General features: G+C 54.5%; 1 protein-coding gene across 1 annotated transcript in view; it reads left to right on the top strand.

Moving 5' to 3' along the window:
• The window catches only part of Grk3 (G protein-coupled receptor kinase 3), a 61,027-nt gene extending 34,472 nt beyond the window's left edge, over nucleotides 1-26,555 (top strand). Inside the window, exons 9-21 of the mRNA XM_048342751.1 lie at nucleotides 116-215; nucleotides 5,501-5,579; nucleotides 7,116-7,246; nucleotides 9,994-10,088; nucleotides 11,971-12,078; nucleotides 17,004-17,070; nucleotides 18,224-18,324; nucleotides 18,628-18,694; nucleotides 19,573-19,668; nucleotides 22,710-22,872; nucleotides 23,243-23,379; nucleotides 24,104-24,217; nucleotides 25,368-26,555. Coding sequence (XP_048198708.1) covers nucleotides 116-215; nucleotides 5,501-5,579; nucleotides 7,116-7,246; nucleotides 9,994-10,088; nucleotides 11,971-12,078; nucleotides 17,004-17,070; nucleotides 18,224-18,324; nucleotides 18,628-18,694; nucleotides 19,573-19,668; nucleotides 22,710-22,872; nucleotides 23,243-23,379; nucleotides 24,104-24,217; nucleotides 25,368-25,529 — 1,420 coding nt within the window. The 3' untranslated portion in view covers nucleotides 25,530-26,555. The remainder of the gene's footprint in view (nucleotides 1-115; nucleotides 216-5,500; nucleotides 5,580-7,115; nucleotides 7,247-9,993; nucleotides 10,089-11,970; nucleotides 12,079-17,003; nucleotides 17,071-18,223; nucleotides 18,325-18,627; nucleotides 18,695-19,572; nucleotides 19,669-22,709; nucleotides 22,873-23,242; nucleotides 23,380-24,103; nucleotides 24,218-25,367) is intronic.
• Nucleotides 26,556-26,928: the final 373 nt, after the last annotated feature.

Genomic DNA, 26,928 nt, shown 5'->3' with positions numbered 1-26,928 from the left:
CAGTGCTGTGCTTCGTTGGTTTTACACACACACACACACACACACACACACACACACACACACACACACCACAGCCTTGGGTCCCGGGGTTTGGCTATCACGTTTGTGGTCGCAGGTATGCAATGAAATGCTTGGATAAGAAGAGACTCAAGATGAAGCAGGGAGAGACGCTGGCCTTGAACGAGAGGATCATGCTGTCACTCGTCAGCACCGGGGTGAGTGCTGGCTCCCACAGCCTTGCTGGACTTGCCCGCCTTAACCGCTGCCTGTCAGAAAATAGGTGTTTGGGGGCTGGGAATATGGCCTAATGGCAAGAGTGCTTGCCTCCTACACATGAAGCTCTCGGTTCGATTCCCCAGCACCACATATATGGAAAATGGCCAGAAGGGGCGCTGTGGCTCAGGTGGCAGAGTGCTAGCCTTGAGCTGGAAGAAGCCAGGGACAGTGCTCAGGCCCTGAGTCCAAGGCCCAGGACTGGCCAAAACAAAAAAAAAAGAAAGAAAGAAAATAGGCGTTTGGGGGTTCCCATGCCCTGCACCCCTCCCCCTGCCATCCAGCACGTCAGAAAACCACCATCCAAGGTCCAAGCATCGCCTCACGCCGGTAAAGAACAAAAACAGGACAGATATGCTCATCCCGGGAAGGATGTGGCTCCAGAACCGTCCAAGGGGGTGGGTGACTCAGACTGGCCCTCTGCAATGTCCTTCCCTGGCTTGAGCCCCGTCAGTGTGCAGTCCGGGATGACTGCGTGCTCCCCAGCACCCCTGGTCTTTACCCCTGCTGTGTGATCCTTCGGTCATCACAAGCTGATTTTTTGTGTGTGTGCCAGTTCTGGGGCTTGAACTCAGGGCCTGAGCACTGTCCCTGAGCTTTTTTGCTTAAGGCTGGTGCTCTACCACTTGAGCCACAGCTTCATTTCTGGCTTTTTACTAGTTAATTGGAGATAAGAGTATCATGGGCTTTCCTGCCCAGGCTGGCTTTGAACGGTGATCCTCAGGTCTCAGCTCCCTGAGTATCTGGGATTACAGGTGTGAACCACCAGCACCTGGCTGAAAGAATCGGATGGGGAGACTCGGCAGGTAGGTTTCGTGCTACGTCTCTGGGTGCCCTGGCCTGGCGCCCTCCTTATTGCTCTGGAGGTGAACTGGCCACAAACCTTCGTAATTTACCTGATCTATGAGGGAGGAAAACTGGGCGGCTATAAGTAATTAATTATGCACCTCTGCCTTCCATATTTGGTATTAAGCCTCCCACATAAAGGTCCTTTGTGTGGCCAGATAGAGCTGGCACCCGAGGGGCAGGGGCCCTGGTGGCCCGTGAGCTGCGCGGATTTGCTGTGGGCTATGCGGGTTCACCGTGAGCTGCGTGGGGTCGCTGTGGGCTGCGTGGGGTCGCTGTGGGCTGCGTGGGGTCACCGTGGGCTGCGCGGGGTCGCCACGGGCTGCGTGGGGTCGCCACGGGCTGCGTGGGGTTGCCGTGGGCCTGTGTGTGGCCTTCAGGTTTTTATCGCAGCTCTTCTGAGTCATAACCTTCAAACATGTTCACTCTGGGAGATTATAAGTAGTGATCTAAGCATTAAATTTTTATGAGCTACCTCAGAGCCCCATATCTTCTGAAGAAAGCCTTCGGGAACAAGGTTTTGATGTTGGAGAAGTAGAAGGAAATCTGCAGATAGGATTTATTTGCTTTATCCAGGCATGGGGAGGGCACTTAGGAACTCCGGATTCTCACTGGTCCGAGCCTGAGGGGACACAGTGACAGCAGGGTGCTATGGGGCCACCGCTCTGAAGCAGCTTGAAAGAAGCGTGCTTTTATCGGAATACAACACCCCTCCCCACGTGCTGTGTTTGAAATGGTGCACCCAGGGTTGAGCGTGAGTTCTGAGTTTCTAAAGCTGCCTCTGGCAGATCAAAGGCCTGCAGCTGTTGCTCTACCACTTGAGCCATGATTCCAGCCTTGGCCTTTTTTTGTTGGAGTCTCGCAGTGTTTCGTGCTCAGGCTGGCTTGGAACTGTGATCCTCTGGATCACTGCCTGCTAAGTAGCTGATTACAGGCGTGCCTGGCTTCACCCTTGCCCACAGTGCCTGTTTCTGACCACTGCAGCGCGGCTTCAGTGAAGGCTGCCCTGGGCTGCAGCCGGTGCAGGCCCAGGTGTTTCCAAGAGGCTAGGGAGGGCCGGCTGCCAGAGCCTCTGCGGAGTTGCAGGAGTGCAAAGCTACACAAGGCAGGTGGGCCAGAGAGTGGTGCCTCTGGGCCCCACGCGGGGTTTGTCTGGTGTCTACGCGCGGGTTTCCCCACTGGCAGAGGCCTGTCCCTGTCCCTCTGTCCTGGACAGGGTGTGTGTCTTGGACAGCCCCGATGCATCTTAGGCTAGCCCTGTGAGGGGAGTGGTGGTGAGTTGCAGCAGGCCATGATAGGATTTGACTAAGTCTTCATGGGTCAAGGTCAAGGTCAAGGTCAGGTCAAAGTCAAAGCTGACTAAAGTGGAGGCTTGGTGGAAAAGAGGACTCCAGGGAGCCTGGCTGGCCGTGGGTCCAAGGGAAACTGCCTTATACAGAGTGGGTGCAAAGGAGGCTCCGAGGGGCGCAGGGAGGGTGGGATGAGGGGGATGAGGAGGGGATGAGGGGGATGAGGGGAGATGAGGGGGGATGAGGGGGGATGAGGGGGATGAGGGGGATGAGGAGGAGATGAAGGGGTTGAGTGGGATGAGGGGATGAGGGGAATGAGGAAGGCATGAGGTAGGATGAGGAGGGGATGAGGGAGGATGAGGGGGATGAAGGGGATGAGGGGATGAGGGGGATGAGGAGGTGATGAGGAGGGGATGAGAAGGATGAGGAGGAGATGAAGGAGGATGAGAGGGGATGAGGGAGGATGAGGGGGATGAGTGGGATGAGGGGATATGGGGGATGAGGAGGGGATGAGGGGGATTAAGAAGGGATGAGGGGGATGAGTCGGATGAGGAGGGGATAAGGGGGGTTGAGGGGGTGTGAGGAGGGGGTGAGGGGCACTAGGGGGTGAGGAGGGATGAGGGTGATGTGGAGGGGATGAGGGGGTTGAGAGGAGCTAGGAGGGGGTGAGGGGGATGAGGAGGATGAGGAGTGGATGAAGGGGGTAAGAGGAGGGTGCTGGTGGTGAGGAGGGCATGAAAATGGGATGAGGGAGATGAGGTGGGGATGAGGAGGGTGAGGTGGGGATGAGGGATGAGAGGGATGAGGTGGAGATGAGGGAGATGAGGTGGGGATGAGGGGAGGGATGGGGTCTATGACCTCAGGAAAGTCCTTTCCCTTGGTGTGAGATGAGGAGCCTGGTTTCCCTGTCTGTGGTTTGTTCCGCGTGGTCTTCCCACTCCTCTTGGTGGTGCTGGTGTGAAATTGTACTCGGTCTCATAGCAGACCCTCGCTCTGCACAGTTCCCAGAGCAGCCATTGGCAGGATTGCTACGTGCCGTTCACCATGTTCAGAAATCCCACCCCACACCCCACCCCAGGGCCACTTGTCCCCCGGGGATGTTGGGGGAGTCCTGGGCAACCCCCCTCCCCCGCTCTTCCCTCCAGACACAAGTGTGCAGGGACCCCTGGGGTAACCGAGGCAGCTATCCTCAGAAAGCAAATGGAAGGGCCTGGGGAAGCCTGGGTGGACACCACTCAGGCTGCAACCCCCAAACTCCGCAAGTCTACCCCCCCCCTTTCATTTGGGTCCAAGACCAGGACTTGAGCTCCATGCTTTGCCCATGGGCGGGCGCCCTGTGGCCTGAGCCGTGCCCCCAGTGTCTTTTAGGAGAAGGTGGATGGTGTAGTCCTTTACCTGTTTAAGGCAAAATACACCTTAGAGCCAGGAATACTAACTCTGTCTCTTCAGAACTGTCAGGAAAACTGGGCGGACACTAAGTGTGTCCATTCACTCATTCTGGAGATTTCTCTGGATTTGTGGGGATGGAGTTCAATTTCACAAACCTCTGGTGCATGGCAATGTATCAGCTCTAAATCCTCTAACATGGCCGGTATACTACCACTTAAGCCATACATACCTCCACCCCCCCCCCTTTTCCCCCCCTTGGCTGTTATTATCATTATTACTATTATTATGATTACTTTGCCAGCTCTGGAGCTTGAACTCAGAGCCTGGGCACTGTCCCTGAGCTTCTTTGTGCTCAAGGCTAGTACTCTACCACCTGAGCCACAGCACCACTTCTGCTTTTTCTGAGTAGTTATTGGAGATGAGAGTCTCACAGACTCTCCTGCCGGAGCTGGTTATTTTTTTATCTCAGGTCTTCACAACCTGGCCGGCCTGGCCTGTGACCCTCCCCCTCCCCCCCGGCCGAATGCCTGCTCCCCCACATCACGGGACCCCCAGCCCCTGAGTGAGATGTTGTCTCTCAGTTTATGCACCACAGTCGTCCCCTTGCTGCCTCTCTGCCTCCCACGTAGCCAGGACCTCAGGCACGAGCCATGCCACACAGTGGAACAGCACTCTTAGTTTGCGTATAGTCCAGTTTATCAGTATTTTTACACTGAGTGTGCTGTGTGTCCTGGCTCAGGAGCCAGTACCCATTCTGTGGTCCTGGAGCTGTCTCCTTGAGACTTGTGCATACTTCCTTGTTCTTCTCTTCACAGCTGGGGAGACACCTGGGTGGCGAGTTTAGTGTGTGGGGTGGGGTGGCATCAGGTTTGCAGTTTGTGGCACCGATCTTCAGCCTCTCCAGCTCTGCTGGAGGAGAGGCCGCCCTTTACCTCCCCCTGCCTGGGCGCCTCCAGACAGCTCAGGTGCGGGTCCCTCCAAGGGTCTAGCTCAGGCTCTGCCCCTGTGACAGTGGTATGTTGTTCTGGCCATGCTGTCTGGGTTCCTGTCGCTGGGTGATGCATCTCAGGCTCCGCTCCGTGCAGCCTGGCTTCCTCCCATGCAGCTGGCTCTTTCCTGTCTGTTTACATTGCTGTGAGATTTTAAAAGCAACCTGTCGAAGTTCATTTTCATCAAGGTTGCGTGGGACCCACAGATTAATTAGAGGGGAACTGGAGCCCTGTTTCCAGTTGACTTGCTCAGCACACGCCCCCTCCCCCCCCAACTGTGCTCTGTTTTTCCTTTCTGTTTTCAAAAGCTTACTTTAATTCCATTTTCTCCTTCATGTGTGCGGACAGTGGCATGCCGCCTTCCCTCCTCTGGTGGGCTGCTTCCGATCTCAGAGACAGAGACGGATAGGGACACAGAGCATCCCTGGAGCCTGGCCCGACAGAAGGGTGCCGGGGGTTGGGGGGACAGGCATATGTCTGTAGAACCCACTCTTCCGGAGAGGTTGACACAGGAATGGAGTTCCAGTGCATCCTGGTGACCAGTCCCTCGTGTCCCCTGCTCCAGCCATTCAGTCTGTGCCACTAGCCAGACCCAGTCAACTGTGCCTTCTACCCTCCCAATGTGGGCTGGCCCAGAGTCCATAAGGTGAGATCTGGTGATGGATGTACTTTCCAGAACCTTCTCTTGTCACAAACTGCTGTTCCTCTCCCCAGGACTGTCCGTTCATCGTTTGTATGACCTATGCCTTCCACACTCCTGACAAATTGTGCTTCATCCTGGACCTGATGAACGGTAGGTGGCCTGCTGTCCAGCTGCAGCCCGGTGTCCTGCCCGCCCAAACACAGGGGCCCGGGGATACTCCCACAGTCAGATGCCTCTGAAGGCAGCCCAGTGTTCTGCCTGCCCAGACACAGGGCCCCAGGGCTCCTCCCACAGTCAGAGGCCCCTGAAGGCAGCCCGTTGTCCTGCCCGCCCAGACACGGGGCACCAGAGGGTCCCCCTGCAGTCAGATGCCCCTGAAGGCAAGGAAAGCTTGACCCTCGCCAGTGAAGTCACTGCACATTGCTGGCTCTGGTCGCCCTCCATGCCTTACTGTCTCTCCTTAGGAAGCTGGGAGTTGCTAAAAAATAATCCTCCTAAAATAAACGCTGGCAGTGAGCTCTGGTTTTTCTGGAGCACAGCTGGTCTGGAGTTTTAAGTAGCTGATGTCCCGGGCCTTGTCCCGGGCCTCGTTCTTAGGTGGCCAAGGAGAGCTGTGTGTTTCAAAGCCAATTCTGAAGAGGCGACTTTGGGCGAAGATGGGTCTCAGCCCAGTCCTCCACAGCGTTTACCTCAGCAGGATGCCGCTTGTCCCCTAAAACACAAACGCTCAGCTGCAAATGTTGCCAGTAGGAGAAAGGCAGATGGGCATATTTAAGGGATTTTTAGTAAGAAGAGCTGAAATTTAAAGGTCAACAGTTCAACCCTTCAGATGCTGTTTTTTCCTTTCAAAGTTCACTTAGTTTTATTACACTTTGAGTGTTTGAAATAAAATCAGATCAACCTAGAAACATGAGAATTTCACAGATGTGGCTGAGTAGGTCCTCCACGGTGCTTTATACATAGTAGTCAGTAAAGGCAGTGCTGACGGAGGGTGAAGGGGCAGCCCTTTTGGGGTGGTGAGATCCTTCCTACCTTGTTCTGATGGCACTGGTGCCACAAGATGTGTGGGGTGGAAAGGCTCTGAAGTTGGCCATACTCCAGCATTCGTAAATCACCACAGACTTTCCCTGTGGTTTACCAAAGCATTTCCTCACCTGTTGGTGACGTTTTCTGTCCCTGTAACTGGAGGGTGCATGACTGCTTCCTGCTCCCAGCATGCACTGTGGGAGAGTTGAGACGCAGGGGTGCTGAATGAGTTTTGGTCCTCGCCACCTGGTTCTTCCTGATGTATTTCACTGCATTTGCATGCCAGCCATCTCTCCATGTGGTTGATTTTTACTTTTAGATTTGTCCACAGAGGCAGCTGCTGAGCTGTCTTTGGTGCCCGGCACGAGGGGTGGGGGGCGCTCACAGCCAGGATGTGAGTGGTGGACCTCGGTGGTGCCTCTGGTCACTGAACCACCAGCCTGAGAATGGTGGTGTGCTCACCCATCATTGCTTGTATATGCTCCCAGGCTCAAGTTTTCTCTACAATGTTCCAAGTCTTCTGTGGATGCCAAAGACAGATGAACGGGGGTGGGGGGCTGGGGGCAGCGCCTCAGGGTCTCTCTCCGCTGCCCTGTGCGCTGGGTGACTGACAGCCCCCTCCCCCGGGCTGTGGTTTAACCTGGGCCTTGCCACTTGCAGGGGGTGACCTGCACTACCACCTGTCCCAGCACGGGGTGTTCTCCGAGAAGGAGATGCGCTTTTACGCCATGGAGATCATCCTGGGGCTGGAGCACATGCACAACCGCTTTGTTGTCTACAGAGACCTAAAGGTGAGGACAGGGGCTGTACCCATGGTCCACTGCACGACCTCGTCTCCCCCATTCCATGTAGACCCAACTTGGCCCTGACACAGTCATGCTCCAGGCCTGTCTCTCCCAGGTCTGGCTCTGCAGGGGCTGAGCCCACAGCCATCTGTGTTGCCATGGTAACCATGTCAACACACACACACACACACACACACACACACACACACACGCTGATATAGCCCACCCTGAGTCAACATCTTGGCATAATTCATGAATGAAAAGCAAGGTAGGCAGTTTGGGGTGCTGTCCATTTTACACTTCATTGTAGTGCAAGGGATGCTCACTCACTGAGCAATCAGTTTGGCCCACAGAGCTGGAGGTTGCACTAACAGCCAATACTGTATATCTTAGGGGGCCGGGAGCTGGTGAAAGAGACCACAGAATGGTCCAGTCCCAGCTCCTCTGCATGCAGACTGCCTGGTGAGGCTGAGTGGCTGCCAAGCCCGCCTGCAGCTCCACTCTATGCCCAGACGGCCTGAACGGTCTTTAGATCCTGAGCTCCATGATCTTCCTGCTCACCTGAGGACTTCATGAGCCTGGACTCGGGGACTTCGGGGCCTGGGCCCCGAGCTCTATCTGGTTTCCTCCATGGCAGTCCATCTATCCGCAATGATGCCCACCATGGTGTGACCCTGCAGGCCAAAAACAGAGACCTTGCCATGTTCCAGACATGCCTGTGCAAATGCACAGTGTGGAAAGAATCACTAGCTGGCCCAGGGTGGCTCACACCCGTCAGCTACTCAGGAGGCTGAGACCTGGAGGATGGAAGTTCAGGGTCATCCTGGGCAGAAAAGTCTTGGAGACCCCATTTCCAATTGACCAGCCCAAAGCTGCACTGGCGGCATGGCTGAAGTGGTAGAGCACCTGCCAAGCCAGCAAGCTGAGTGACTTTGAAGCCCCGAGTCAAAGCCTCAGTACTGAGGACACTGGGTAGAGCTGTGATTCGCTGAAAGGAGGGGAAGAGGCCGGGAGGATGTGTTTACCACTGGTCTCTCCTCCTCCTCCTCCTCTTCCTCCTCCTCCTCCTCCTCCTCCTCCTCCTCCTCTTCCTCCTCCTCCTCCTCCTCCTCCTCTTCCTCCTCCTCCTCCTCCCCCTCCTCCTCCTCCCCCTCCTCTCCCCCCTCCTCCTCCTCCCCCTCCTCTCCCCCCTCCTCCTCCTCCCCCTCCTCCTCCTTCCCCTCCTCCTCCTCCTCCCCCTCCTCCCCCTCTTCCTCCTTCCCCCATTCCTCCTCCTCCTCCTTCTCCTCCTCCTGGAATGGACCAACACATAGTAGCCAACCCGGGCTGCGGGTCCAGTCTCTTTCACCTCTGAGTAGCTGAGCAGTTCCTGTTTCTTGGCTTCTGCAAATCAAAAACACTGTGACTTTGAGTTTTGAGCACATTAATTTTTTTCTTTCAAAAATGACTCTAAATTTTCAAGCCTTCCATGGGGTTAAGGAATTATGCCTTAGGTTTTCATGCAACCACCAGGAAAACAAACAGTGGTTTATAAGAAAATGGAATTAGAAATAATTAAGCACTGGTTGATACTTTATTTCCTTATGTGGGTTTCACAGGAGAATACAACCCACACGGAAGACCTATGAACTTCCATTGGAATGCATTTTAATTCAAATCCATCACCGGTTTCTAATCATCTTTATGTTGCTGTATTTTTGTTTTCTGAGCTACTTAGTAGGCAATGGGATTACTTCATTTCTATTCAAAGTTAATTCCAGCCATTCACGACTGCTCATTGCTCTGAGTTTATAATAGCACACCATTAATTTTATTTCAAGGGGAAAAACAGTAGTTGTTCTTCAGCATAAGAAAAGTATTAAGATGACAGTAACTCAGTGTGTACCTGGGACGAGCTTGGTCGCCCTCTGTTATTCTGACAGATCTAATCTTGAGTAGGTGTATTTCATCAGAGGTGTGGCCAGTGCCCTCCCTGGCCATTTGTTAGGGTTCTAGGCTGCCAATGGCCCAGTGAACAGGAATGACCTTTTCCAGGATGGGTGGGGCTCCGTGGGTGTGGCTGTCTTCCTCTCTGAGGTCAGCACCTGTGCATCCTCCCATGACTCCCTCGTGTGTGGTGCCTCGTGTCCTCATTCCCTGAATTCTCGGTGGGGGGGGGGGGTCACAGGAGCCACAGGTTGGTGGCCCTGCTCCCCATTGTGGAGACCTCATTCTGGCTGTGCTGGAGTTCTTGGTACAGTATCAAGAAACTTGCTTTGAGGCCAGGTGCTGGTGGCTCATGCCTGTTGTCCTAGTCTCAGGAGGCTGAGACTCGAGGATCACAGTTCAAAGCCAACCTAGGCAGCAAAGTCTTTGAGACTCTTATCTCCAATTAACCAGCAACAAGCTGGAAGTAGAGCTGTGTCTCAAGTAGTAGAGTATTAGCCTTGAGAATAAAAGCTAAGGAACAGCACCCAGACCCTGAGTTCAAGTTCTGGTACTGGTTCAGAGAGGGAGAGAGAAGACAGAGGCAGAGGGAGAGACCAAGAGAGGAGGGGAAGAGAGGGGGACGGCTGAGGTCTGGTCCTGGCCCTCCTGGGTGCCGGTGTGTGAGGAGTCGATTGTTTGTCTCCTGGCCCTGCCCCACCCTCTCACAACACTGTGGTGTTGTGACTCAGGTCAGGAGCCAGCCATGGGGAGGCACAGTGCACCCCGTTAGGGGCTGTCCAAGCCCCGGCATGGGGGGCTCTGAGCCTCACTCCATTTCCTTCCAGCCGGCAAACATCCTGCTGGACGAGCATGGGCACGCGAGGATCTCCGACCTTGGCCTCGCCTGTGACTTCTCCAAGAAGAAGCCGCACGCCAGCGTGTGAGTGGTGCATCCAGTGTTCACGGTGCCTGTGCTGGGCCAGCCCTGGCTCCCAGCCTATGGGGATGTCAGACAGCCAGGGCGCCAGCGTCAGGGGCGGTGGAGGCACAACCCCCCCACACACACACACACTTGAACCTGCTCTGGGACCAGGCTTGCACTAAAAGACCCAGGTGGCTTCTGTTACCCTCAGTCTCTTCTTTTCTGAGTCTGTGTCAGGGGAGGCAGGCAGGCAGGGGCACAGTGCAGGCCATCTTCCAGAAATCTCCCCGCCACACACCACGGGAAATCAGCAATTATGATGATGATGATGATGATGATGATGATGATCATCATCATCATCATCATCATCATCATCATCATCTTCACAGGCTTCAAGCTTTCGGTAGGGGTCATGTTGAGGTGTTGTGCTGCCCTCCCAATGAGCCCAGGGAGACTGTCTCCAATTAGGCACCAAGAAACTCGATGTGGAGCTGTGGCTTATGGTTGACTACTCAGCCTTGAGCAAAAAGTCTAAAGGACAGTGCTCAGGCCCTGAGTTCATGCCCCAGTATTGGTGTGCATGCAGGGCGCAGCTCAGTGGCCACATGGCATCGGAGCTGCCTTTGAAGGTGGCAGTCTGGCCGTCAGTGTGGGCAGGGCCGAGCGTGGGCTCAGCTCCCATAATTGCTGGGTTCCAGGGTCTGTGCTATGGCAAGGAAGGTTTCTGCATTTCCCAGTGCTTTGCCAGGACTGGGCTGGAGCCTCAGGCTGCACCAGCTTCTCCCTCAGTCCCTCAGACCACAGAAAGGGCATCATCTGAATATTTAGTGCCACTGCTCTTTGGCTAGCCAATTCCTTCAGTGTACTGCAGTCATCACGAACTATGGATACAAGCATCTGCAGGAGTTAATTTTCCTGGACGGATGAACTTTCCGACATGGGGTCATTAAGTTCCCCATGGACCTGGCTTTGCGTAGGTCTGAGTGGGGAGCTGCTCTGCTGGTGTCTGAACCGCTTCTGAGAAGAGACTGGGCAGTGAGGACGGCACCTGTGTTTAGATGATGGGCCCGAGGTGGCTACCTAGATAAAATATGCAAACAAGTGCTGCTTTTTTAAGTGGAACAGACATTTTGTGGCAAAACACAGGCTTTGGAGCTAACAGACTTAGAGTTGCGCCTCTTGTTGGCCTCGGTTTCCTCTCCTCTAAAGAGAACAACACCGTGGCTCACACCTGTAATCCCAGCTACTCAGGAGTCTGAGGTCTGAAGCTTGCAGTTTGAAGCCAGCCTGGGCATTGTGGACAGTCCCCCTGAGCACCTCCTGGCTTGGTGATGGCTCGTTGTGCTCGGCTCGGCACATGGCTGGGAGCGAAGGCCAGGGAGAGCCAGAGATTTGCCTCCCAGATGCTTTCCCAGACGTTTTGACTTCCTGCAGAAGTCACCATCTTGTTTGCTTCCTGTTGGATCCTCGAAGCTTGGTCCACTTTTCAAGCTGACCCAGAGGCACCTGTCCCTGGGGGCTCTGCTCCCACTTCTTCCCCACTTCCTCTGGGCCCTCAAACCCTAGCACCTGCTCAGGTCCAGCACAGGCAGACAGGCCACCGCTGGAGTGGAGAGCCCTGGTCTGGTCTTGGGGTCAGGGCCCAGTAGTAAGATAGCCACCTGCCCGTGGTCTGGCCTGCTCCTTCTTTCCCCTTGCCCAGGCATGGCTGCCCGGGACCTCAAGGGAGAAGGCAGGGGGAGGAAGAGGGGAAACTGTGAGTCTGGCTTTACCCTTTCTGGTGGGGAGCTTGTGAGAGGGGCATGGAAGCGCACTGTGCTCTCTTTCCATTCACAGGGCTGGTGGCTCCCAGCCCCAGGTGGGTGCCCTTGTACCCACCTTACCTCCCTTCCTTTCCCAGGGGCACACACGGGTACATGGCTCCCGAGGTCCTGCAGAAGGGGATGGCCTACGACAGCAGCGCTGACTGGTTCTCCCTTGGCTGCATGCTCTTCAAACTCCTGCGAGGGTGAGTGAATGCCCGCCCCACCCCCACCCCGTACCCTGGCACCCAAGACGGCCCCACCCAGCCCACCCCACCCAGAGGTGGGGGGCTGGAGCTCTGGCGTGTGCACACCGTCTCAGCACAAAAACAAAAACTCAAAAACCTAGAAATGATCAGCCCCAATATCTTTTTAAATCACACAGCGACCTTTCAGCTGCATGTGGGGCCGGAAAGTCCATGCTGGCTGGCCCTGTCTGTCTGTCTCGACAGCTTGTAGAGTCACGTCTGTGGTTTTACATTTTTATTCTCACCATATGCAAATCACACTACTTTTCATCTGGGACTAAGTGAAACAAGACTAGAGTAAAACAGGCCAGCTTTGAAATACTTCCATTGATATGCTGTGCTCTGGGAATGAGAGCTATATTAAAAAGTATTGCCAGGTGCCTGTGGCTCACGCCTGTAATCCTGGCTACTCAAGAGGCTAGGACCTGAGGATTGAGGTTCAAAGCCAGCCTAAGCAAGGAAGTCTGTGAGACCCTTATCTCCACTAGAAAGCAGAAAATAGAGCTGTGGCTCAAATGGTAGAGTGCTAGTCTTGAGCAAAAAAGAGCTCAGGGACAGTGCCCAGGTCCTGAGTTCAAGCCCCAGATCTGGAACACACATACAACTGTGGATTGTAGAAGGAGGTGAGATTTTTTTCCATGCAAATTAATTTCTCATAAGCATTTTGAGGCTTATGCAAAAAGGCCAATTTTGAAAGGTTACATTTATTTGTAAATGTACTGAAACTAATTTGTGCTTTTAAAGTTTGCTATGATATGTGATCCTTGTTCTAACTGAAGATGATCAAAGTGAATAGGAAAGGAAAATACATGTGGAATTCTTGACAGTCAGTTGGTGTCCCTGTTTCCAGAAGTTTTAGCCAACTTTAACAAGACTTGATTTTCTTGTGTGCCTATCCTAGGGTTTGAACTCAGTGCCTGAGCCCACTCCTTTCAATTTTTTCCTCAAGGTTAGTGCTCTACCTTTCAAGCCACCACTCTGCTTCCAGCTTTTTGGTGGTCAACTAGAAGTAAGAGTCTCAGGGACTTTCCTGCCTGGGCTGGCTTTGAACCTTCATCCTTCTGAGTAGCTAGGATTACAGGTGTGAGCCACTAGCCCTGGCTGAGACTTCAATTTTAATTCAGCTTAGAGTGCATTATTTATTTTTATTCTAGAAAGACCCAGAAGCCCCTCACCTTATGCTTTCCTAGTCACGAGTTCCCCCTTAGAGTCTGGAGTTTCCCCATTCATCAGGGAGCCGAGGGCTGCTGCTGGCTGTATTTATTTAGCACCTTCTGCAGAGGCGGAGCCCTGTTCCCCACCCAGGCTGCCAGCAATCTGGTTGTTAGCTAGCTGCTCACTGGGTCCTCTGGGGATGTCAGATCGTATTACTTCTTCGAACACCATGTCTGTTACTCAGTAATTGAATCTTGGTGTGTGGAGCAGGGACGGCCTTGACTCTGGCCCTCAGAGCATCTGACCTGATTGGAGTGTTTGCACAGAGCAGGGGCAGGTGCCGTGCCCTCTGGGGCACCCTGCGGGGTCTTGGTCCTCATCCCCACTGGAGATGAGCTTCTGGCTCTGGGAATGGGGCAAACCTCCCCACAGTGTAACTGCCCAGCATGAAACTCAATGGTAAAAATACTCCAGGGACACCAACGGGGGTCCCGAGTTTGGGGCGTCCTTTCTTTGTCATTCTACCTGCTGCAGACTATGTCCACACATGATCTGAGAAGCAGGTGGCAGCACTGTAGCTGGACAAATGAAGAAGCATCAATTATTATTATTGGTTCAGGTGGTGTGGTCAGTTTCAGCTTGGAGCCCACGGAATTGGAAGACACAAATCCCTTGTTCACTGAGCGCCTAATAATAGGGGTTCAGGGGAGCTTTCAGGGGGGCTCGTGTGGGAGGTGTAGGCAGGCAGGAAGGTCCTGGAGGCCCGGCCCAGGCTGCATGGGAGAAGAAAGGCAGCATAAGGTCTAGAAGTGATGGCTGGCAAGCAGGGGGGGAAGGAGAGCTGGTCACAGAGCTGAGGGGAGCTGAAGGCCTGGCTCCAGCTACCATAAGGCCATGTGTTCGCAGCCAAGCCGCCTTAGCAAATGCAGAGAGCAGAGGAGGCAGGTGCCTAGGATGTGCGTCCCTATGGCAAAGCTGTGAACTTTCTGCCTGCTTCCGTGTGGATTTTCCATATTAAGGAGGATTGATTAGACAGTAGCTGCTCAGCATTGGTTTCCCATCGCCTGGAGGACTGAGACTTGGGGAGACATAGGGAAGGGGCGTGCCAGGCTAGCTCTATACCTCCTTCCGTGTAGAGATCCTGGGCCTATTTGCCCCCTCCATGTGGTCCCCTTTCGCTCTCATGCATATCCTCTGGCCAGTAGGAAGTAATGCGGGAGCAAGGGCCACGGATAAGCTCCAGACCAGTGTGGCCTCGAGAATGCCCTCCCCCCCCCATACTCACTAAGGAGGGTGGGTATGCATGGACACCTCGGAGTCAGCTTCGGGAGCTTCCCAAAGTTTTATTCAAAGGGGGTGGGGTTTATATAACAGTAATAGCGGCAGGAAGAGGGGGGACTAACTGGGTATTAACGATTGGCTAATGAACCGTCATCCATCACGGTGATGTCACGGAACTTCCCGCAGAGGCCTGGCCTCTTGGCTCAGCCGGCGCCATGGTGGCACACGTGCTCACAGACGAGAGGCGGGGCTGGCTTGGCTGCCTCTTCCGGTTTTAGACCCGGAAGGAGGTGGGTGTAACTAGCAGCCAGCAGTCCCAGGTCTTAAAGGTATAGCCATCCCCTACAGGGGCGGGCGGGGGAACACTTGGGGTGTGGTGGTCATTGCCCAGTTGCTCATTTTGTTCAGGAATGTTGATCAGTGTCTATCGGCCATTGACCTTGACTGAAAAGGTGTTTTTGACATAGCACAAAATCATTCTGGTGTTCTAAAATTAACTTGCAGTGTGTGAGGTGTTTTAATCCCTTGTTATCATTTTATTTTTATTTTTTGGTCAATTGTGGGGCTTGAACTTGGAACCTGGCAAAAGCATGAGACCCTACCTGAAAAAAAGAAAAGCAGGGCTGGAGACTTGGCTCTCCAGAAGAGAGCTCCTGCCTGCCAAGTTCAGGCCCTGAGTTCAAGCCCCTGTACCGCCAAAAAGAAAAAACAAAATTAAAAAAGGAATCAGAGCAAGAGAGGTCAGAAAGGCAAACCCACTCAACCCACCAAGGTAAAGGCTTCACTCCACTGGTGAGGGTGGAGCCCCTGTCGCCCACCTTTCCTGGGTCGCCATGTCCCATGATCCTCGGCTCTGCGCACAGGAGGTGGCCCAGAGCAGTTTTCCAGACCCGGAGTCTTCATGGAATCACTCTGCAGGCTGTGGGTCCCTGTGGGTGGATTGGCCATGTGGCCAGTGGAGAAAGTAACTGTCAACAAGAGGCATTAGCTGTGACTCCCTTTCCCACCGTGGCCTCCATGCCAGTATGTCTGAGGATTTTGTAGGAAGGAAAAGGATGTGTGGACCATGTGTTTTCAAATACTTATTGTCAGTAAATAAGAAATGATACTTGGTTTTCATACTCGTTTGCTTTTTCAGTGCAACAGTTTGGCCATTTTGTTTCTTCCTCCTTGGAAACCCAAACACTATGATTATATTGCATTTTAATCATTAGTAGGTGCTATTGTTATGCCAAGTCGCGAAACAACCACCAAGAAGGCCACCGAGACTCAGACATTCCGAAATGCAAAAGCAAGGCTTTATTCAGGCGGGCCGCAGCCAGGGCCTCATCCTACCCACCGACACAGTGGAGGTTAGGAGGAAGCCCTGAGCTGCGATTGCACAGGGCTTATAAAGGCCAAAAAACAAAGTTACAGCCATCAGGTTTTCAAGCAAGCAAGATTAGGACACAGGTACAAATCTGATTGGCTCAGGGCTCGAGGCTTTCTGGGGGCGGTTAGAGTTAAGCATTCCCAGTGGTTAGAGTTCTCGACCAGCTGGGCCCTACTATGCTTGTCCTGAGTTTGCTCACAGGGCCTGCTTATCTCAGGTTCACGTGGTAAAGTGGGGTTCGCGTGGTAAAGTGGGGCCTGACTTCAGTGTCTGGCTCTTCACTATCATCTTGATTTGCTTATTTAAAAGTAGCCTTTAAAGATAGCAAAAAGAAAAGGCAGGCATGGCGTGCCATGTGCAGTTGGTGAGTGGATGCTTGGTCCACGCTGCGGGCATGTCCCTGGATATCACGGGGACCCACTGTGTGCCGCCCGGCCCTCGCATAGTGGGGGTTTTGCTGTTCCTGTGTGAGGTGCGGGACACAGGCGGGGTCGGGCCTACTGGCAGGTGCTGAAGGTCTACAGCTGACGCCTGTGCTCTCAACCCAGGCCCTGGGCTGTACCCGGGTGAAGCCTGAGGACAGGCCCCACCCTGGGGGCTCCTGGGGGAGCCTCAGCATTTGTGTTGCCACCAGTAGAGAGGATTGCTGAGCATGGCTGCGTTTCAAGCCGAGCCTCGCTCGTCTTGGCCGACCTCACTTTGAGGGAGGTACTTGGCTCATTTCGGGGACCGGTACACATATGGGGTAGATCATTGGCACGGTGTTTATCTTCAGCTCAGCCACCCAGGGCAGATTTGTGCCAGCGCTGTTTCCATGACCACCCGACTAGCATGGCCCCCTAGTGGCCGTCACTGGCAAAGCCTGCGGCTGGGCTGCTGTCTCCCACGGGAAGGTCAGTGGGGGCCTGGTGCTGGGGCCTAATCCAAGCCCCCCAGAAATCACCCGTGCTTGAGGGTTTTGCATTTCTCTTTTTTGAGTGAACAGTACGGGGACACCACGCTTCACGAAGCATTTCTCAACTGATGTGCTAGGTAACCTGGTATCACGTTTTAATAGACCCTTCTGTCTTTACAGCCACAGCCCCTTCAGACAGCATAAAACCAAAGATAAGCATGAGATCGACCGGATGACGATGACTGTGGTACGAGGCGTTAAATTACCATTCTTTTAAATACTTTTCCTTCTTGCACCAGTGCTAGGGCTTGTACTCAGGGCCTACGGCTCGCACCCAGCTTGCTTGCTCGGCTGGTGCTCTAACACCTGAGCCATGCTTCCCGCTCAGCCTTTTGCTGGAGATAGTCTCTGGATAGATATTTCTGGCCCAGGCTAGCAACAAACCCGGATCCTCCAGATCTCAGCCTTCTGAGTAGCTAGGATTACAGGCAAGAGCCACTTGCTCTCAAGACACACACACACACACACACACACACACACACACACACACACACACATACACACACACACACACACAGAGTTTTTGTTTGCATCATACTTTCATATTTAATGAAGACTAAAATAACAATAAGATATGAATAACCACAAAATAACTTTCAAGGTAAAATAAAGAAGTGTTATATGGTAATACAAAGTATTTTATATTATCTATAAATATAAAAACAAAATATGTTTTCATTCCTGAATATATAAATAAATCAAAAGCAAATCTCTAGAATTCCTAAAAGAAAACAAAACAAAACAAAAAAGAATAGAAACAGAGACCAAAGCAATGATTAAGATTTGCAAAGCAACAGCACAAGAAAGACATAGAAAAATCCAGTCCACAACTAAGAAAGTGACTAAGGAGAAGGGCTCCCTCCGGGGAGGCTGGTGAGGCCAGAGGAAGAGAATGGGGAGGCTGGAGGAGGCCGGAGCCTGCTGCCTTTGTTTCAAATCCATCTCCACTTTGCTGATGGATTCAAACCCTTCTTATGTTTCATCTATGTTTTTTTTTTTTTTTGGCCAGTCCTGGGCCTTGGACTCAGGGCCTGAGCACTGTCCCTGGCTTCTTCCCGCTCAAGGCTAGCACTCTGCCTCTTGAGCCACAGCGCCGCTTCTGGCCGTTTTCTGTATATGTGGTGCTGGGGAATCGAACCTAGGGCCTCGTGTATCCGAGGCAGGCACTCTTGCCACTAGGCTATATCCCCAGCCCCTGTTTCATCTATGTGCATGCTAATTCATCAGGCATCTGCAATTTTTAATACTGCTCTTACCCAGGCCGTAGCCTCCCTGTCTGGCGGGGCCCCAGGCTGCTGTCCCCACCAGCGGGCTCTGAAATCCACCTCTTCCTTCTGCAGAACGTGGAGCTCCCTGAAGCCTTCTCCCCGGAGCTCCGGTCCCTGCTGGAGGGCCTGCTGCAGCGGGACGTCAGCCAGAGGCTGGGCTGCCACGGTGGCGGGTGCGTGCTCCCCCAGCCGGGACCTTCTGCCAGGACCGAGGGGGGTGGGGGCAGAAAGAATGGAAGGACACAAGAGGAGCATCTGTGTGTTGTTCTATGCATTTTATAAGCAAGACATTAACTTCTTGTTGTTTTGAGGAGATATAGGGGCTTGAACTCAGGGCCTCCAGCTTGCTCAGGTTGGCTGGTGCTCTGCCGCTTGAACCATACCACCAACCTGGCTTTTGTTGCTGGTTGATTGAAGGCAGAATCTCTGCCCACACATTCTCCATCCCTCCTGTGTTCCGTTTCCTATCTCCACAGGGCCCAGGAGCTGAAGGAACATGGCTTCTTCACTGGCATCGAGTGGCAGCTGGCCTACCTGCAGAAGGTGAGCTCCGCTGCCCCCTGCCTGCTGCCCCGCGCCCCCAGCCCTGTCTGTCTGTCACTCTTCCGTGTACCAACCCACGCAGGCTTTCCCCACAGGACACGGGGCTGGGCGTGGGGAACTGGCATGATCTGCGCTACACAGCTTCCTTTGCTTAGTGGGTGGTTGAGCTTGGCTTTGGGTGCTGGAGACTCAGACCAGGCCCTCGTTCTGTACCTGCTCTGCACTAAGCCTCACCCAGCCCCTTTTCCTTATTTTAAACCCTCATTGATACAGAAAAGATACAAATTATTATTATTAATTATTATTTTTATTTTGCAGTTCAGGGATTTGAACTTGCAGCCTGAGCTTGCTAGGCAGACACTCCAGCACTTGAGCCTTGCCCCCAGTCCCATTTTTGTCTACTTTAGTTGATTTTATATAGGGTCTTGCATTTTTTATGGGGACCAACTTTAGACCCTCCTCAATCACAGACATGCCCCGCCATGCCCAGCAAGCCTTGTTGAGGGCATCTCTGTGGCTCCCTGCTAGGAGGGTGGCGGTTTTCTGTTCAGGGGAGCCCCATCTGTCCATCCTGCTGGCATAGAGTCTGAGCTCGAGCACGGTTCCGGGCTTACGGCCCAGGTGTGTGTGCTGGCCTCGTGGAGTCTGGTGAAGGCCTGGGCTGTGGCTCCAGCCATCACGCCGCGCCAGGACAGGATGAGAGACCAGGGCCGCAAGCTCTGGTCTTCGTCTAGTTAGATGTGGGTTAAGATACTAGACAGTTGCTGGCTTTCTGGATCCAGATCTGGGCTCTCCCCTGGGGCTGAGGCAGAACCTTCAGAGAAACACTGGGACAGGGCTTTGAATGCCTTCCTCAATGCTGTCCTTTGCCTCCTCAGTACCCACCACCCCTCATCCCTCCCCGGGGGGAGGTCAATGCAGCGGACGCCTTCGATATTGGCTCCTTTGATGAAGAGGACACCAAAGGCATTAAGGTACTCACCTGAGGGCTCCCTTGTCTTTCCATTGTTTAGGGGGGCGGGGCAAGATGGGCAGAGAATCAATTAAATGCAGTGATGCTATGTGTGGAAATAACTTAGATAACCGAAGCATGTGGAAGTTAAGAACCTGCATGAGTTAGACTTTATATAAACTTTCCTTGTACTAAATCTTAGTTTTACTCAGGAGGCTGAGATCAGGAGGATTATGCGGATAAAAGTTTGCGAGACCCCATCTTAACTAGTAGCTGGGCTAGTTGACTCATGCCTGTAAGCCCAGCTACTCAAGGGACAGACATTGTGGGAAGATCAGAGTTTCAGGCCAGCCCAGGCAAAAGAACTCTGTGAGACCCTTTCTCAACAGAAAAAGCTGAGTAGTAGCACACAACTGTCTACTGACCAGTGTCAGGAAGAATAAATAGGGGGATCACAGCCCAGGTCAGCCCTGGCACAAAGTGAGCCACCACCCAGCTCAACAGTAAGCGGAGCAAAAGGCTGGAGGTGTGGCTCAAACAGTAGAGCACCTGCCTAGCATGCATGAAGCCCTGAGTTCAAACCCCATTACTGTTCACACACGCACGCATACATACACACCGTCCATGCAATCATTAGTTTTGATGAACTACAAGATGGTCACTTGTTTACCAGCTTGGAATACTTGTGACTGAACTACAACTTGGTTGTTTGGGAAGCAGGCAAATGCACGGTGCCTGGTGCCTGACCCTGTGTATAATGGCGGCTCTGGTACTGAAGAGCCACCGCCCCTGGCGGGGAGGGGACCTGTGGCGGCCACGGTCATTTCCCAGTACCCACTGCAGGTGAAGTGTTTTATCAGAATCGACATGCCCCCAGCTTCTGTTCCTGGTGTTTTTTTGTGTTTTTTTTTTCAGGTAGAGACAGGCATCATTGCAGGGGGCGAGTCACCCTGTCACCCCTGTTAGCTCGCCGCTGTCCTCAGTGTGGCAGGCCCCACCCCACCCACCCTCCCAGCCCCCATCTGCCTTAGCAGCTCGCCTTGACCCCTCATCATGTCAGCCCCTGTGCTGTACCCTCCCTCTCTCCCCTTCCCTTCAGAGGGCCCTGTGTCGGGCTGGACGAGGCTGCAGTGGGGGAGGCCAGGGGCCAGCGGCCGAGGATGGAGGCGGCCTGGAGAGGGACTGAGCAGTGGGGAATCTGGGGTGCACAGGAGCAGCCCCCCCCCCCCGGCCTGAGGGCCGAGCCGTGGCTGGCCTAGTGGCACTGCCAGACGCTCGGGAATGTGCTCGCTTCTCCAGGCCTGGTCTGCAAGCGAGCCTGGCCAGTCGGAGGGCCATGGCAGCGGCCTGCAGCCCTCCAGGGACTAGACACGCGTGCATGGCTGCCGTGCGGCCTGCAGCCTGTGCTCGCCCAGTGCTTGCCTGCCAAGTGCACCCTCAGACCTACGACGTTCCACACAGGAATCGCGGCTGCTTCTCCCGTGCTGGGGCTTGAACTCGGGGCCTGGGCACTGTCCCTGAGCTTTTCTGCTCAAGGCCATATCACTCTTCCACTTGAGCCACAGCTCCACTTCGGCTTTTTGGTAGTTAGTTGATGATAAGAGTCTCACAGGCACTTTTCCTGCCCAGGCTGGCTTTGAACCTTGATCCTCACATCTTATCCTCCTGAGTAGCTAGGGCGACAGGCGTGAGCCACCAGCACCTGGATCTACTCCCTTTTCTGAAAAAGGAGAAAGCTCACTTCATCACTACATGTGAGCAGAAATTCTGTTCTTGTCGTTCATGTTCAGCAATACAAACTGGGCATAGGGCTGGCGTCTGTGGGGATGGTGGGCAGGTCGCCGTTTGCACATAGAGCAGAGCTGGTTGTTGGAGAGAGACGGATGGAGCATGGGCTTCAGATGCTCCCGTATGCATGCTGATGTGCGGCGCGGGGCAGGCAACATGTGCACAGGCACACGCACACACAAATGCGCACGCCTCTCTTCACACTTAGGACTGGAGGTTTCAGCTCTGGGCACTGGTTGTGTGTTTGGGAGCATGGCAGCCTCACAATGGATGCCCATGGCTCCATCGGCCTAGATGGGTGGAGAGGCCTAGGCAGGCGCCCCTGGCCTTCCTCCATTTTCCCCGGCCACCTCCTCTTCCTTTGCCTTAGGAGGACCTGCCTGCCATGGTGCTTAGCGCTCTCTCATCTGGAGGTGTCAGGAGGAGGAGCCTCCAGAGAGATCATCTCACACCTCTTACACTTCTCTCGGAAGGGCAGCCACACTTCAGTCTGGAGCTGTCTCTCAGACTCAAAAGCCCATTTATCTGCTTAAGGGAACAGAAGGAAGATTTTGAAAGGCTATCATTAAACTAATTTTTACTACTAGTCTCAGAAGTTATGTTGGCCAAATCCTCCCTATATCCTGCCCTATTCATTCATTCATTCATTCATTTAGTGCCAGCCCAGGTGATTGAATTTAGGGCCTGGGCACTCCTGAGTTTCCTGAATTTCCAACCTAGGGTGGCTTTGAACCACAATTCTCAGATCTCAGCCACCTGAATAGCTAGGATGACAGGTAGGATGGCAGGCATGAGCCACCAGAGCTTGATTGTGCTTTATGTTTAAATGCATGACGATGGCATTTGCCCACCTGAAAGGTGTGTGGGGTGACAGGAAAATTCTGCCTGATCACCTGTGATTTCCTCACTGCTGTGGTTACTACAAGAAGCGAGGAAGGAAGGTCCTCTTGGCCTCTCCCATATCCTGCCTTCCTGCCTTTATAAATCAAATATTCTCCCCCCACCCCCATTGCAGTTTTCCTTGGCCTTGGGATCTTTCAGTACTTAAAATAATAATTTTTAAAAAAAACCTCTGCATGTGCTAGTTTTCACGTGCAAACGTGTAAAAGGCTTGGCCCGAACGGCCAGGTGCGGGACAGGGGTGGGGTGTGGCCCCAGTGGTGGGTCCCCACGGTGTTCGCTGTCCCTGGCCGTGGTGTGTGACCAGGGACCTGCCCACGGCCCTCGGCCACCCCTGGCGCGCTAAGCCCCAGCTCTCTTGGTTCCCGGACTCAGCTGCTTGACTGTGACCAAGAGCTGTACAGGAACTTCCCGCTGGTGATCCCGGAGCGCTGGCAGCAGGAGGTGGTGGAGACTGTGTACAATGCGGTGAATGCCGAGACAGATAAGGTGGAGGCCCGCAAGAGAGCCAAGAATAAGCAGCTGGGCCACGAGGAAGGTGAGAGCGCCAGCCACGAACCGGGGCGTCCCGGGTGATCCTGCCGTTCGCCAGTGTCCCTCGTCACCAAACTGATTATACCCCCCTGGAAACACGTTGGGAGAATAGACCCCAGCTCAGGCCGAGGGGGGAGTGACCTCTGACCCTACAGGGGTCATGTCTTTGTCCTCTCGAGCTAGAGTCTCGCACCCCGAATTCCTCGGGGTTTGGGGATGCCGAGGCCCGTCCTGGTTGAAACGCTGGTGCCCTGCAGGTGTGTGGTGGGCTGTAATGCCGGATGTATTGTCCTGTCCTGTGTGGCCCAGGCCATGGCATGGGGCGTGGCATGGGGTGTGGCACAGGGGTGACGTGGGGTGTCTCTGCCCCCTAGATTACGCGCTGGGGAAGGACTGCATCATGCACGGGTTCATGCTGAAGCTAGGGAGCCCGTTCCTCACACAGTGGCAGCGGCGCTACTTCTACCTCTTCCCCAACAGACTGGAGTGGCGAGGGGACGCGGAGTCCCGGGTGAGTGCCGAGGGCCGCCGGGCACTCTGCCACCTCCGCCCTGCGCCCTGTCCCGGGGGCGGCCATGACCGCGTGTGAACCTTTACACTCCAGTGGAGTCCCCTCAGGGATGCCTTTGTAGTGCACAGACACTCAGCGAACCAGACCCTCGCCCTCCGCGGCCGAGGGGGCTGGGGCGGGGATATGTGGGTAGGAATGGGGGGGGGGGAAGGGGCCCCAGCCCACCTGGTCTGAGAGCTGCTCACCCTTAGCTCAGGGTCTCTGGGACTTGGGGCCCAGTGGAGCAACGCAGCCTCAGTTTCCAGCCTGTGAAGCAGGAGAAGTAAATCAGCAGCCACATGAATTCTCAGGTGCTCATGTGAGACCAGATGCTAGGAAGAGACAAATCACACATGTCCCACCACTGAGAGGTTTAGAGGAGGCCCAGCCTGGCTCTAGGCCAAGCTGGGGTGAGGCGTGGAGAGCAGCCAGGCCTGCCAGGGCCCTCCGTCCCTTCCCAAATCATGCCAGCGAGTAGAATGTCCCCAGAGATGGAGGTGAGGTCCCCAGTGGCCCCCCGAGTGCTCTGCACCACTCTGTGCCAGTGGAGGCAGCAAGGCTGCCCTGCGCGTGTGGAGGTCGGAGGTCAGCAGGCCTCACAGGTGCACAGGCCGGGCCGCCTTCCCAGTTCCGTCTACAGCAGAATAACTTGAGGTAAAAGCACTCTTTTCATCTTTCTGATCAGCAAAGTTTACTGACCATGGAGCAGATCCTCTCGGTGGAAGAAACTCAGATCAAAGACAAAAAGTGCATATTGTTCAGAATAAAAGGAGGGAAGCAATTTGTCCTGCAGTGTGAGGTGAGTTTGTTTACTTTTTCTTAGAGAAAAATTAGAATAATTTTATAAATATTCAGCAAGGCTAGAGACCTGAAGTCTTAAAGAATTAGCAAGAAACCCTTAAGGTACAAGTTGGTTTTTGTTGTTTTGTTTGGGGGGACGGTACCAGGGCTTGAACTCGGGGCCTCTCACTGTCCCTTAGCTTTCCTCGGTCCTGGCTGGCGCTCTGACACTTGAGCCACATCTCCACTTCTGGATTTTTTTGGTTGTTCCTGGGGCTTGAACTCAGGGCCTTGGTGCTGTCCCTGAGCTATTTTGCTTAAGGCTAGCGCTCTACCACTTTTAGCCACAGTGCCACTCTGGTTTTTGAGTGGTTAATTGGAGATAAGAGTCTCATGGAAAAAAAAAAAAAAAGAGTCTCACGGGGACTTTCCTACCTGGGCTGGCTTTGAACCATGATCCTCAGACCTCAGCCTTCTGAGTGGCTGGGATGACAGGCATGAGCCACTGGTACCCAGCCAGTAATTCTTTTGTGAAGGAAGCAAACGTGAGGCGGTGAGGGCAGAGGGGTTTGGAGCAGATCCCTGATCTTACCTGGGCGTGCCGTCCACCCTTCACCGTGGCCCTGTGTGACCTTCTAGTCCTACGTCCTGGCATGTGGGAGGCGGAGGCTTGTGTGCGCCCACGGAAGCCAGGGCTCCAGCGGCCCCCAAGGGCGGTGTCTCTTGGAGTTGATGATGGATCACATTCCACTCCTGGGCACTTCCGTCTGGTGCTGTGGTGTGGGTGTGCCACACAAACACATGACAGACACTGCTACACACCAGCCATTTCCTTCCCACCTGTGCGAGTCCTTCCTAAACAGCTCAGGCAGATGCTAGGCATGGGGGAGTCAGGTGGCCCTTGCCCCGCAGGCTGTCCACCCTCCAGAAGGGCTCCCAGGCCCGAGGCTGGAGTATGGCTGGGTTGCGGGCCTTAGGGCTCTGGGGCCAGCAGCTGGGGTACAGTGGGAGCTGCAGGCCTTGGGGCTCCAACGCCAGTGGCTGGGCTGCAGCTGGCCTGGCGGCTGGGGTGTGGCAGGGGCTGCAGATGTTAGGGTTCTGAGATCGGTGGCTGGGGTGCAGCTGGGCCGGGGGCCTCACCTCCTGTGCTGCCCTCTGTCTTCTTCCAGAGCGACCCCGAGTTTGTGCAGTGGAAGAAGGAGCTGACGCGGGCCTTTGCCGAGGCCCAACGGCTCCTGCGCAGTGCCCCCAAGTTCCTCAACCAACCCCGGGCCGGCATCGTGGACCTGTCCAAGCCGCCACTGTGCCACAGGAGCAGCAATGGCTTCTGACCCCTGGAGCCTTGGGGCCCCTGGGGCCCCACAGCAGAGCCTCAGGGGACGAGAGAGGCCTAGCCTAGCTGGGCTCTTATACATCCGGGAGGCCCAGGTCACAGGGCCCCTCAGGGAGTCGGGCCGCCCCCCGGCCTGGTCAGTCTTGGACCTGTCTGAAGGCTGTGATTGCACTGAAAGCTCCTGAGCAGCCAAAGTTCTTTTCCTTTGCTATACACTGGCGTTGGAAGCCACAGACCTAGGGCTTGAGATGACTCCTGCCAGTCGCTTCAACGTTCTTGTCTGACATGAAACGTGGCTTTGGCCTGCCAGGAGGACATGCGCAGATCTCCCGGGATGGATGATAGACTGACCTCAGTGTGGCCGCCCATGACCCACAGATGCTGTGACCGGGCTGCACCGGGCCCTGGGTGGGGACGGCGGGCAGCTGTCTGTGTTGTCACAGCCATCTTCGTGGGGACAGGGTGGGGACAAGGTGTCCTGGGGTCCTCGTGGCAGTGCCACCCCTGCCCAGTGCCTCTACTGGCTCGGCTGCCAGGGCCGTGGGATCAGGGAGCCTCAGGGAGGCTAGGAGGGTGGGGGAGCTGCAGGTGTCCTCCCTCTGGCAGGAGTGGAGCCCAGGCACCTGTGGCCCCAGCCCCGGCCGCCTGCCTGGACGGAGGAGAAACGGCCAGGGTCCAGGCCCCCCACTGCCCCCCACCCCCCAGCTGCCTCGTGCCGGGGCATGTGTCAGAGAGAGAGAAGAACGGCTGTCACATATTGCACTGTAACTTAAAATGAACTTGATTGTAACAACAACAACAACAACAAAACAAAACCCAGAGGGCTGCGGCGTGTGTCCGACTGGATCAGGAGGGCTGCCCTCCCCACCCGCCCCGCCAGGGCCCAGCAAACGCAGGCGGTGCCCAGAGCCCGGGACGCATCCGGAGCCAGTTTTAAAGTCTATACACCTGTCCTGTTCTCGGTAGAGGTTGATCAAGTACCTCTCCACTCACTTTTAACAATACAAGCAAATTGATCTCACAACTCTCTGCATTCTGTCCTTGATTTCTTTTAGTGGCTCCGATGTTTTTATGTTTGTGTGGTCATTAGGGACACAAGTATTTGTGGTGTGTTTGTGCATGCGTGTGCGTGCCTGTGTGTGCATGCGTGCATACTTGTGCCAGTCCTGGGGCTAGAACTCAGGACCTGAGAGCTGTCCCTGAGCTCTTTTACTCAAGACTGGCGCTCTACCACTTGAGCCACGGCTCCACTTCCCGGTGCCAGCACTTGTTATTGGAATTGTATGTTGAGAGTGTGGGAAGGAATTCACAGTCCGGGGCTATGGCTGTGCCGGCGTGGCCGTGGAGCACAAGTGTGGGTGTCAGTCCATCTTCATTTCCAGCTGGGGTCTAAGTCA

This window comes from Perognathus longimembris, chromosome 3, assembly GCF_023159225.1.
Source record: "Perognathus longimembris pacificus isolate PPM17 chromosome 3, ASM2315922v1, whole genome shotgun sequence".
Taxonomy (NCBI): Eukaryota; Metazoa; Chordata; class Mammalia; order Rodentia; family Heteromyidae; genus Perognathus; species Perognathus longimembris.
This window is presented reverse-complemented; position numbering and strand designations above follow the sequence as displayed.